Source organism: Cebidichthys violaceus, unplaced genomic scaffold (genome assembly GCF_023349555.1).
Source record: "Cebidichthys violaceus isolate CVI_PGR_0920_01 unplaced genomic scaffold, fCebVio1.0.p SCAF_57, whole genome shotgun sequence".
NCBI classification, from domain to species: Eukaryota; Metazoa; Chordata; class Actinopteri; order Perciformes; family Stichaeidae; genus Cebidichthys; species Cebidichthys violaceus.
In genome coordinates, this window is record NW_027176783.1 from 392,501 (window position 1) to 405,000 (window position 12,500).

Here is a 12,500-nt window from a genome sequence, read left to right on the forward strand (position 1 = left end):
GTGTGTGTGTGTGTGTGTGTGTGTGTGTGTGTGTGAGTGGCTCCCTGCGGTCGGCCACCATCTGCCGTTGTGAGCGACTGAGAGTAGATGAGTTGAGGATCTGATCCTAAACACAGAACGGTTCATCTCTACGTGTTCCTGTTGCTAGGAGACCAATTAAAACACAGAATAAAAACACGTGTGTTTGTGAAGAACTGATTCACTTCACGTAGATCGAGAGGCAAGGAGGTAGAGAAGCATCCTCGTTCGTTGGTGAGGAAGCTTCCTAGTGAGGAAGCAAGGAGAAAACTAGATGTCCTTGTTCGGTGGTGAGTAAGCAAGAAGGAATGTAAATGTCCTCGTTAGGAGGTAAGGAAGCAAGGAGGTAAAAAAAGCATCCTTGTTAGGGGGGAGGAAGCTTCCTAGTTAAGGAAGCAAGGAGGGATATAAATGTCCTCGGTCGGTGGTGAGGAAGCAAAGAGGTAAAGATGCTCTCTAGTTGGTAGTGAGGAGTCAAAGAAGGGTCCTAGTTAGGTGGGCAGGAAGGTACCTTTAAATGTGGAAGTGTTGACTCATGAGAGTTTAAAAGTGGTCAGTGGTGAAGGTGTGAACAGGTGTTTAAAGGTGTCTGGAGGTGTGAACAGGTGTCTGGAGGTGAGAACAGGTGTTTAAAGGTGTCTGGAGGTGTGAACAGGTGTCTGGAGGTGAGAACAGGTGTCTGGAGGTGAGAACAGGTGTTTAAAGGTGTCTGGAGGTGTGAACAGGTGTCTGGAGGTGAGAACAGGTGTTTAAAGGTGTCTGGAGATGTGAACAGGTGGGTACAGATGTGAACATGTGCAGATATTCACACGTGTTTACAGGTGTGAAGGTTAAGTTTAAATAGCAGCCAGTGGAACATTACAGCTGTGCTGCTAACAGCAGGTAAAACCAGGTGTGCTATTGAGCGTGCTCAGTAACTTTGTCTCTTCCTGTCTGCAGCTCGGCCGCTATGTCTAAAGCGACGGTGAAGAAGCTGCACTGGCGCTCGAAGGTAACGATTCATGTTTCAACACCTGGAGAGAAAACACGTCACAGTCAGGTGACCTCCTGTCCTCTTTGTCCTCTATCTTCTTTGTCCTCTTCATCCTCTTTGTCTTCTTCTTCCTTTTGTCTTCTTTGTCCTTTGTCTTCTTTGTCCTCTTTGTCTTCTTCTTCCTTATGTCCTCTTTGTCCTCTGTCTTCTTTGTCCTCTTCATCCTCTTTGTCTTCTTCTTCCTTTTGTCTTCTTTGTCCTCTGTCTTCTTTGTCCTCTTTGTCTTCTTCTTTGTTATGTCCTCTTTGTCCTCTGTCTTCTTTGTCCTCTTCGTCCTCTTTGTCTTCTTCCTTTTGTCCTCTTTGTCTTCTTTGTCTTCTTCTTCCTTTTGTCCTCTTTGTCTTCTTCATCTTCTTTGTCTACTTTGTCCTCTTTGACTTATTTGTCCTCTTCATCTTATTCTTCCTTTTGTCCTCTTCGTCCTCTTTGTCTTATTTGTCCTCTTTGTCTTCTTCTTCCTTTTGTCTTATTTGTCCTCTTTGTCTTCTTCTTCCTTTTGTCCTCTTCGTCCTCTTTGTCTTCTTTGTCTTCTTCTTCCTTTTGTCCTCTTTTTCCTCTTTTTCCTCTTTGTCCTCTTTGTCTTCTTTGTCTTCTTTGTCCTCTGTCTTCTTTGTCCTCTTCGTCCTCTTTGTCTTCTTTGTCTTCTTCCTTTTGTCCTCTTTTCCTCTTCGTCTTCTTTGTCCTCTTTGTCTTCTTCATCTTCTTTGTCTTCTTTATCCTCTTTGACTTATTTGTCCTCTTCGTCCTCTTTGTCTTCTTCTTCCTTTTGTCCTCTTCGTCCTCTTTGTCCTCTTTTTCTTCTTTATCCTCTTTGTCTTCTTTGTCCTCTTCTTCCTCTTTGTCTTCTTCGTCCTCTTCGTCTTCTTTGTCTTCTTTGTCCCCTTTGTCCTCTTCTTCCTCTTTGTCTTCTTTGTCCTCTTTGTCTTTTTTGTCCTCTTTGTCCTCTTTGTCCGTCTCCAGGTGCAGGAGAGCTTCGTCCCGCTGGGCGGCGGCTCCGGAGAGCTGGGGCTGGCCATCGGGGGCGGGGCCGACTACGGCGAGTTCCCATTCGTCACCGCGGCCCACGGGGGTGGGGCCACTGTGGGCGACATCATCCTAGAGATCGGGGGGACGCCAGTGTTAGGGATGACCCTCGGTGATGTCAGAGGAGTCCTCAACTCCTGTCCTCATCCAATCAGAATCAAGACTGTGTCACCAGGTGAGAGCACACCTTAAATATGACATCACTATAACATTGTGTCCTCTGTCCCACAGGCTCGTCCCTCTGTAGTGACATCACTATGACATCGTGTCCTCTGTCCCTCAGGCTCGTCCCTCTGTAAGGACCTCAGGTTGTACCTCAGTAAGTGTTTCACTCCAGGCTCCATGGACAGTCAGCTGCAGCAGCTCATCAGAGAGAACCTGTACCTGAGAGCTGTTCCCTGTAAGACACACACACACACACACACACACACACACACAGCCTGTTAACTAAAAGTCAACAAAGTTTCTCCACCTATATTGTTATACCCGGTCCACTGTGATGATGACATGTTGGTTTGCTTCTTTAAATGAATGTTCAAAGTTCAGCCTGAAGCAGCTGCAGGTTTCTGTCTGTTAATGATTACAGTGTGTGTGTGTGTGTGTGTGTGTGTGTGTGTGTGTGTGTGTGTGTGTAGTACACAGAGTGTATACGTTGTAGTCCCTCAGAGTGTATTTACATTTAGACTGATCACCTCTCTGAGTCCACTTCTTGGCTCCGCCCCTTTCTGATGACATCACTGTGTCCTTCCCACCCTACAGGTACGACCAGGCAGCCGCGGGACGGGGAGATCTCAGGTGTGGACTACAACTTTGTGTCCATCGAGGAATTCTTCTCTCTGGAGGAGTCCGGAGCTCTGCTGGAGAGCGGCAAGTTCAAAGGTACTACAATCCAACGCACCCAGCGTGTACCGGCCCTTTAAGACCCCCGTCACCTCTCACCTGCCACCCGTCACCTCTCACCTGCCACCTGTCACCTCTCACCTGCCACCTCTCACCTGTCACCTCTCACCTGTCACCTCTCACCTGTCACCTGCCACCTGTCACCTCTCACCTGTCACCTCTCACCTGTCACCTGCCACCTGTCACCTCTCACCTGCCACCTCTCACCTGCCACCTGTCACCTCTCACCTACCACCTCTCACCTGCCACCTCTCACCTGCCACCTGTCACCTCTCACCTGTCACCTCTCACCTGCCCCCTGTCACCTCTCACCTGTCACCTCTCACCTGCCCCCTGTCACCTCTCACCTGTCACCTCTCACCTGTCACCTGTCACCTGTCACCTGCCACCTCTCACCTGCCACCTGTCACCTCTCACCTGTCACCTGTCACCTGCCACCTCTCACCTGCCACCTGTCACCTCTCACCTGCCACCTCTCACCTGCCACCTCTCACCTGTCACCTCTCACCTGCCACCTCTCACCTGCCACCTCTCACCTGCCACCTGTCACCTCTCACCTGTCACCTGTCACCTCTCACCTGCCACCTGTCACCTCTCACCTGCCACCTCTCACCTGTCACCTCTCACCTGCCACCTGCCACCTGTCACCTCTCACCTGCCACATGTCACCTCTCACCTGCCACCTGCCACCTGTCACCTCTCACCTGTCACCTCTCACCTGCCACCTCTCACCTGCCACCTGTCACCTCTCACCTGTCACCTCTCACCTGCCACCTGTCACCTGTCACCTCTCACCTGCCACCTGTCACCTGCCACCTGTCACCTCTCACCTGTCACCTGTCACCTCTCACCTGCCACCTGCCACCTGTCACCTCTCACCTGTCACCTGTCACCTCTCACCTGCCACCTGCCACCTCTCACCTCTCACCTGCCACCTGTCACCAATCACCTGTCACCTGTCACCTGTCACCTCTCACCTGCCACCTCTCACCTGTCACCTCTCACCTGTCACCTGCCACCTGTCACCTGCCACCTGTCACCTCTCACCTGTCACCTCTCACCTGTCACCTCTCACCTGCCACCTGCCACCTGTCAGCAATCACCTGTTACCTGCCACCTGTCACCTGCCACCTGTCACCTCTCACCTGTCACCTCTCACCTGCCACCTGTCACCTCTCACCTGCCACCTCTCACCTGTCACCTCTCACCTGTCACCTCTCACCTGCCACCTGTCACCTCTCACCTCTCACTTGTCACTTGTCACCTGCCACCTGTCACCTGCCACCTGTCACCTCTCACCTGCCACCTCTCACCTGCCACCTGTCACCAATCACCTGTCACCTGCCACCTGTCACCTCTCACCTGTCACCTGTCACCTGTCACCTCTCACCTGCCACCTGCCACCTCTCACCTGCCACCTGTCACCAATCACCTGTCACCTGCCACCTGCCACCTGTCACCTGTCACCTGCCACCTGTCACCTCTCACCTGTCACCTCTCACCTCTCATCTCTCACTTGTCACCTGCCACCTGTCACCTCTCACCTCTCACCTGCCACCTGCCACCTCTCACCTGCCACCTGTCACCAATCACCTGTCACCTGCCACCTGTCACCTCTCACCTGCCACCTCTCACCTGTCACCTCTCACCTGTCACCTGCCACCTCTCACCTGTCACCTGTCACCTGCCTAAAAATGTCACAATCTCTCAGAAATGTATATATTTTTTCCTTTTGTCGTCGTCCAATCACAGGGAACTACTACGGGACGCCCCGCCCAGTCCACATCGGTCCAGAGAGTCCACCAATCACGTACCAGGAGCACCGGAACCTGCTGAGGAACTTCAGGACCAGGAGCAAATCTCTGAGTAACCTGGAGAAAGCTGTGGAGGAAGGAGACAACAGTGAGGAGGAGACAGGTAGGAGGAGTCAGGGAGGAGGAGAAGGAGACAACAGTGAGGAGGAGACAGGGAGGAGGAGGAGTCAGGGAGATAAGAGAAGGAGACAACAGGTAAGAGGAGTCATGTAAGAGGAGTTGGGGAGGAGGAGAAGGAGACATCAGTGAGGAGGAGTCAGGTGGGAGGAGTCAGGTAGACAGATCAAAGATGTTCAGTAAGATACATTAAATGAAGGTTTACACATCAGATCAATAACTGAAGCTGATCGGCTTTGTAGTCGTGTGTGTGTGTGTGTGTGTGTGTGTGTGTGTGTGTGTGTGTGTGTGTGTGTGTATGTGTGTGTGTGGGCACTCATTAAAGACTCACACTCTCTGTCTGTCACAGCAGGTTCGGCTGGAGTCCCGCCCACCATCCTGCCTCTCAGCCAATCGTGGGAGTCGGCGGTGGGGAGTCGAGAGGGAACTGAGAACGGAGGAGTCGGAAGAGGAAGAGGAGTAGGGAGAAGAAGAGGAGGAGGAGGAGGAGGAGGAGGTCCTCTGCCTGAGAACTGGGAGCTGGCGTTCAGTGATTCAGGAGAGCCGTACTACATCAAGTGAGTCATGATGATTAAAAACATCAGTCATCACATGAATCAGACTGTCAGGTCAGTTCACTATGACATCACACCCAAATGTGACATCATCGCTGAGTATTTCGTTTATTTATTAAAAGGAAAGATTTTGTTTTTGTTAAAGTGACAAGACCAGGAAGAGAAATTACTATTGTTCCTACATTACCCAGGATTCACTGTGACTGTGGATGTGTGGGGTGACCGTGGCTAAGTGGAGAGCAGGGAAGCCTTTCAATCAGAGGGTTGGCGGTTCGATCCCCGGCTCCTGCTCTATTAGTCTCGTGTCAATGTGTCCTTGAGCAAGACACTTAACCCCAGAATGTCTCCCGTAGCGTAGCTGCGTCTACGGTGTGTAAATAGATACTGAATTGTAAGTCGCTTTGGATAAAAGCGTCTGATAAATAACCGTAATGTAATGTGTTTATATTAGACTGATGATGGTGATGATGTCACTCTTTCAGTCATAAATCAAAGACGACCAGCTGGCTGGATCCTCGAACTCAGAGCAAAGAGACGAGTCCGTCTACAGAACGTGAGTTTGATTGGTGAATTGATGAATTGGTGATCGTTACCTGTTATTGGTTTGTTCAGATCACTTCTACTTATTAGTTTGATTGTATTCATTTAAGTCTATTTTTTTATATTAAGCGTTTCCATTTCTTTAGATTTTTGTTTCTCAAATGTTCTTGAATTGTGAAATGTTATGTCTCGTTTATTCTATCATTTCTCATTATTTGTGTTTGAGCTCTGAATGAGAAAACTAAACATTTTATTTTGTAAACTGCTGCTGAAGAAAAACTCACTTTCTGTTTGAGTGGAAAGGACATTTATTTTGACATTCTTTGCCAGCAGGAGGCAGCAAAGACTCACACTTTAACATCCTGTTAGCTACTTTATTCTACTCTTCTTCTACTACTATGATACACTCATCATGTAATAATAATAATAATCATCATGATAATAATTTTTAATATCATAATTAGTATTTTTGTTGTTATTGTTGTTATTATTCACTTTCACTTGATGTTGTAATCACTGGAGGAATATAAATCAGTCCATCACTCAAATACTGTCCTGAAGTATAATTTTAAAGTAATTTACTTTGAGTATTTGAACTGTATTCTATTTAATACTTCTATTCCACGACATGAAGTAAACAGCTTTAGTTTCTAGTTTTAGATTTTGCATTAAAAATATAAATGTAGATAAACTTGGATTAACCAAGTGGCTCTTGAGCTGAAGTGAAAGCTCTTAATGTTGGAGGTGTGGAGTTTGAAGGACGTGGCTGTTTACCAGCCTCTAATCTAGGACTCGGACCAGCTGCATTATTGGAAATGTAGGATCCAGTGTTTCAGGACATCTGTGTCTCAGTCCCAGAGTTCACGGAGCAGCCCGCTCAGCTGAAGGGTTACTCCATCCACACCCGGCTCTCCAAAGGCCCTCGAGGCTTCGGCTTCAACATCGTGGGGGGAAGTCGACCCAGAGAGTTCCTGCAGGTGTACAGTGTCACACCTGGAGGACCGCCAGCACTAAACACAGGTACTGAGACTGTTTATACTGCTGATACTACTGCTGGTACTACTGCAGGTACTACTGCTGGTACTACTGCTAATACTACTGCTAATACTACTGAGTACTGACATAACTTAAACAGACCCAGAGAGTTTGTACAGGTGTACAGTGTCACACCTGGAGGACCACCAGCACTAAACACAGGTACTGAGACTGTTTATACTGCTGATACTACTGCTGGTACTACTGCAGGTACTACTGCTGGTACTACTGCTAATACTACTGCTAATACTACTGCTGGTACTACTGCTGATACTACTGAGTACTGACATAACTTAAACAGACCCAGAGAGTTTGTACAGGTGTACAGTGTCACACCTGGAGGACCACCAGCACTAAACACAGGTACTGAGACTGTTTATACTGCTGGTACTACTGCTGATACTACTGCTAATACTACTGCTGGTACTACTGCTGGTACTACTGAGCACTGACATAACTTAAACAGACCCAGAGAGTTTGTACAGGTGTACAGTGTCACACCTGGAGGACCACCAGCACTAAACACAGGTACTGAGACTGTTTATGCTGCTGATACTACTGCTGGTACTACTGCAGGTACTACTGCTGGTACTACTGCTAATACTACTGCTAATACTACTGCTGGTACTATTGCTGATACTACTGAGTACTGACATAACTTAAACAGACCCAGAGAGTTTGTACAGGTGTAGAGGTGTAAAAGTTTTACTTTTGTTCCTCGTCTAAACGTTCTCCACGTTTGTGTTCCATCATCACAGCGGTTCATTTCTTTATAGATTGAATCAGAGGCCACGTCTACCTGACAATACAGGTGGAACTAATCACATTAACGAGGGCTGTGATTGATGACACCTGAGATTGATGACACCTGTGATTGATGACATATGTGATTGATGACACCTGTGATTGATGACACCTGTGATTAATGACACCTGAGATTAATGACACCTGTGATTAATGACACCTGTGATTAATGACACCTGTGATTAATGACACCTGTGATTGACAGGTGGGTCCAGCCAGATGTGAACTAATAGAGACGGAGGTTTAAACACACTCCTCCCTCTCTGGAGGATTATGGTTTGAGAAAAATAAAGAGCTGAGAACCAACGACATAATCTCATGATCTACACAACTAATCCACACACACACTCACAGACACACACACACACACACACACACACACACACACACACACACACACACACTCTTTAATCTGTCCGACACACAGTCTCCTTTCTCTCCCACACTGTCAGACCTGCTCACGTGCACTGAGGATAAATAGTCAGGAATGTAAAACACACACACATGCGCAAACACACACACACACACACACACACATACTCCTGGGAATGAGAGCAGAGAGTTTCAACAGGCAGCAGAAAACTCCTGAACACTAAACGCTGTTCAGCTGCAGAGAAAAACTGATTTTGTCCACATGAATAAACACTTATTTAAGTTATTATTTTAGAAGCTGCAGAACAAACGTCTTTACGTCCTGCATCTTTAGGAAACACCTAAAACCTACAGATACACTGTCAGAGACCTGATGGAGTAAAGGCCACATTGTGAAGTTTGTCAGGGTTTGGAACATAGTTTAGCATCAGCAAAGTCTGGTCCGACACCACATTACGGGTCCATCTCACTCTCTCGTGGGTCAGATTATGACCCAATAAGCAGTAGACTGACTGTGTCTTCCTGGTCTGTGGTCCCTCCAGCGGACATCCTGGTCCACATCAATGACAGCTGTGTGCTGGGTCGCTCTCACAAAGAGGTGGTGGAGATGCTGAAGTCGGTGCCGATGGGTCAGAGTGTGGACGTGGTGCTGAGGAGAGGATACCCGATGCTCTACAACCCGGATGGATGTCCCAAACAGAGTCTGGAGCCGGTGCGGTATATGTGGTGACTTCTATAACAGTGACCCCATGTTTATCGGCAACCTTGTATCTGACTTCTGAACCTCTTCAACAGCCACAGACTCCCAGTGAGCCGCCTTACCCCCCCAACCTGAACCGCGGAACGGCACACCTCACCTATAGCCGAACGCTGGATGCCAACGGCAGCACGCCAGGTCAGAAACGTGGTCACTAATGTCTTCATCGCAAGAGAAAAATCCAATAAAATCCATCACATATCTAATATCTAATAAGTAATAACTCTGAAATCTAGGGCCGAGGCAAACCCCGCCCTCCTACGCTGCTCAGCCAATGATGAACGGGCTGACGGGCCCGCCGACGCCCACTTCCTCTTCTGATCCCCCATTGGGTCCACCACCACCCCCGGAGAGGACAGCAGCCATCCACCACAGTGACTCTGATGGCGGGATGTCGAACGCTGGAACACGCAGGTGAGATGGAGCTTTCGGCTTTAGCATTAGCATTGTTAGCATTGTTAGCTGTTAGCTGCAGTAAGTGTGTTCTGGTGTCCCTAAGGGAAGCTGCCTGGAACCACTACTTTTCTCTATTGCAACTAGCCATATTTAGCTCTAACCAATCAGAAGCTGTGCTACAGGTTGTCAGGAGAGGTTATGTCCTGGTGTGGAACCAAGGCATCAACAGTAGTTATAGTAGCATCAGTAGTAATTGACATAAGTGTTTGTGATGCTCTTGAAATGAACATTTCATTTGTATAAAACATCTGTTTTCTTTTCCTCCTCCTCTTCCTCCTCACAGGTCTTCTCTAATTCGCTACAACAGCAGCACCCTCCCCGCCTTCTCCTCCTCCTCCCTCCTCCAACATCAGAGCTCCAAGTCTTCAGAGAGCGACCTGTCTACGTCGACGCTCCCCATCTCCTCCTCCTCCACGCTCCCCATCAGCTCCTCGTCCTCCCACGCTCTGTCCAAACTTCCCCTCTTTCAGCCAGAGACGGGCCTCCTGCAAAACTCCACCAGCCCCACCGCCGCTAACAAACCCACCCCCTCCTCCTCCTCACCTCCCGGTGCTCCTGTGCAGCGCCCACCGATGCCCCAGACTTCCCTCGCCCTGACCCCACCCAGAGACGTGCCATCCTGCGGCTTTAATGGCTGTCCGGCCAATCACCAAGCACCCTCCCCAGGCTCCAGAGGGAACCCGGGGCTGGTGCTCCCCCTCGGGGTGGCTGGGTCACCTGGGTCTGCTCCCTCTGGAGAGCTTGTACCGGTGGCCCTCGGGCGCAGTGAGAGCGGCGGACTGGGGTTCAGCGTAATGGCGGCGGGTCAAGGAGGTCAGCTGGCGGTGGTGAGGCGGGTCTGGGATCGAAGGCACTGCCCCTTGCTGCAGACGGGGGACGCCATAGTGAAGATCAACGGAGCAGACGTGCAGAGCCTCAGCTTCTCTCAGGTAAAAGGTCAAAGTAGTCTCACAATGCTCCACTCTCATTGGCTGTCCAGAGACTCACAGACTGTCGCCATGAAGTCACTCTGAAGGCCTCAGTAGGTTTCAGACAAACCTGAGGTTGGGCCTCCTCCTCCATCCGGCTTCCTCCCTGGTTCTCCGTGACAACGGGATCTATTTAGTCTTTCAGAGACTGTGTCTCCTGGTCTGTGGTCCTCCAGTGGACGTTCTAATCCTGGTGTGTTGGGTCCTTCTCTTAAAGAGGTGCTGAAGTTTGGTGAAAAGTTGAACCTCTCTAAACCTCCCTGGGTCGTGGAGGGTGATGCTAGGATGTTCTATGGCTCGTTTATCAGGTGTCTGGTGTTAAAGGATAAGAGGCCTCAGTTTCTGGAGACTCCTCACTCTTGGAACAGGTTTTAGCGTTGGGGGGTACCGCTGCATATACGTTTCCATACATAACCATTGGTGCATTTCTGTCCTCAGGTCCAGAGAGTCCTGCAAGAACACACCAAACAGGGAGAGGTGGTACTCCTGGTCTACAGAGGAGGTACGTGAAGTGTGAACCAATAAAAGCTTGAGTCGCGTTACAGGTGAACCGACGATCACAATGAATACCTTTGTTCCTCCGACAGGTCCCGTGTCTTCCCCAGTCGTCACCCCCAATCTCTACAAGCCCCTCCCCTCCCCACATGGCCTGGCCACGGCCTCTTCCTCCCACACCCCAACTTCAGCCGACTTGCCTTCCCCGTCCATGGGTGCCTTGGTGGGGGGCGTCCCCCCACTCAACCAGGCTGGTTTGGTCCTGGAGAGCCCCCAGGAGGGGCACCTACCAGCCCCAGGGACCCACCAAGGTAACTGCCCCGATAGAGTCCTCCTTGTCCCTTCTTGTCCTCCCGTCTCCATCAGTCTGACTCCTCCTTGTTTTTCCAGGAGCCCCTCCTGCCCAGACTCCAAACGGGCCCCCGGCCTCTGCCCTTATCCAGAGCACCAGCTTCCTGGACTCCGTTCCTGTGACGCTGACCTTAGAGCCACGTGATCTGCTGGGAGTAGAGGAGAGCGCCGGTGGGCCTCCCCCCATCAGAGGGGGAGTCGTTGGGGGAGGAGCACTGGGAGCAATAGCCAAGGACGGAAGAGGAGGAGTAAAGACGGTGGAGGTGGATCTAAGGAGGCGGGCGGGAGAAGGTTTTGGATTCGTCATCGCCTCTCAGGAAGTCATCAATGGGGGTGAGTCCCAGTGAATCTCTTTTTATTCAAACACTGTGTGAACAAGAAACTAAACATGTTCTAGGACAGTGATGATGCTGAAGAAAACAATGACGATTATCAGGTAACATCTAAAGAACAGTAACTCTCACTGATTCCAACAGTAGTAGTACAACATCTGTGTGTTAAGAGATGGAGTACTACTTTAGATTCAAAAGGCTTCAGTTAAGTTAAGACTTAGTATGTGAGGACTTAAACTCGCCCTGCACAGACCTGAACAGGTGGAAGACCTGGGTGGTTGGTCTGGTTCTGGTATCCTTCTAACTCCTGTTTTATTTTGGGGACAGATTCAGATCTCAAAGTATTTAGAGGTGTTGAAACAGTTAAAGCTCCCGATCTGAAAGTCTGGTGAGAGTCTGAGGGGATTAAAAGGTAGTTCAGAAGACAGGACTTCCTTCTAGGACCCTTTCAGAACCAACATGAAGATCGAGGTAGTACCTGATTAGATTTCAGTCATACTCTGAATACCACTTTGAGGCATTATTATGAGCGTGTATCCGTTCTTGGTTTAGTGTTCAGACTGAGGATGGGACACAAAGTCACATGAACGACCGAACTTTAACAAAAAGACACGTCATACAGCTGTGATGAGTTGTGCAGCCTGTAGGGGGCGCTGACGTCTCTGTGTTCACATACAGCTGTGATGAGCTGTGCAGCCTGTAGGGGGCGCTGACGTCTCTGTGTTCACGTACAGCTGTGATGAGCTGTGCAGCCTGTAGGGGGCGCTGACGTCTCTGTGTTCACGTACAGCTGTGATGAGCTGTGCAGCTGAGCTTCTGCGTTTGTTCCACTGATTAAACTGCGTTCAGCTGGAAGGAACGACCTGATTTACAGCTCAGTTTAAGAGACCTCAAACGCATCGCCTCCTCTGAAACATGAACAATAATCTCT

The 12,500-nt window shown here is 49.5% G+C and overlaps 1 protein-coding gene across 4 annotated transcripts in view; it reads left to right on the forward strand.

Annotated features, from left to right (window-relative positions):
• magixa (MAGI family member, X-linked a) overlaps window positions 1-12,500 on the forward strand; it is a 41,017-nt gene that overhangs the window by 5,464 nt on the left and 23,053 nt on the right. For 2 of the 4 annotated variants that reach the window (XM_068732102.1, XM_068732103.1), the window contains 15 exons: window positions 958-1,009; window positions 2,012-2,249; window positions 2,358-2,474; window positions 2,834-2,953; window positions 4,727-4,891; window positions 5,255-5,462; window positions 5,942-6,012; window positions 6,852-7,019; window positions 8,753-8,922; window positions 9,006-9,105; window positions 9,204-9,381; window positions 9,707-10,352; window positions 10,830-10,893; window positions 10,979-11,197; window positions 11,277-11,570. In XM_068732102.1, coding sequence (XP_068588203.1) covers window positions 958-1,009; window positions 2,012-2,249; window positions 2,358-2,474; window positions 2,834-2,953; window positions 4,727-4,891; window positions 5,255-5,462; window positions 5,942-6,012; window positions 6,852-7,019; window positions 8,753-8,922; window positions 9,006-9,105; window positions 9,204-9,381; window positions 9,707-10,352; window positions 10,830-10,893; window positions 10,979-11,197; window positions 11,277-11,570 — 2,810 coding nt within the window. Of the gene's footprint in view, window positions 1-957; window positions 1,058-2,011; window positions 2,250-2,357; window positions 2,475-2,833; window positions 2,954-4,726; window positions 4,892-5,254; window positions 5,463-5,941; window positions 6,013-6,851; window positions 7,020-8,752; window positions 8,923-9,005; window positions 9,106-9,203; window positions 9,382-9,706; window positions 10,353-10,829; window positions 10,894-10,978; window positions 11,198-11,276; window positions 11,571-12,500 lie in introns of all 4 variants that reach the window. The other 2 variants (XM_068732100.1, XM_068732101.1) reach the window with 2 other exon arrangements.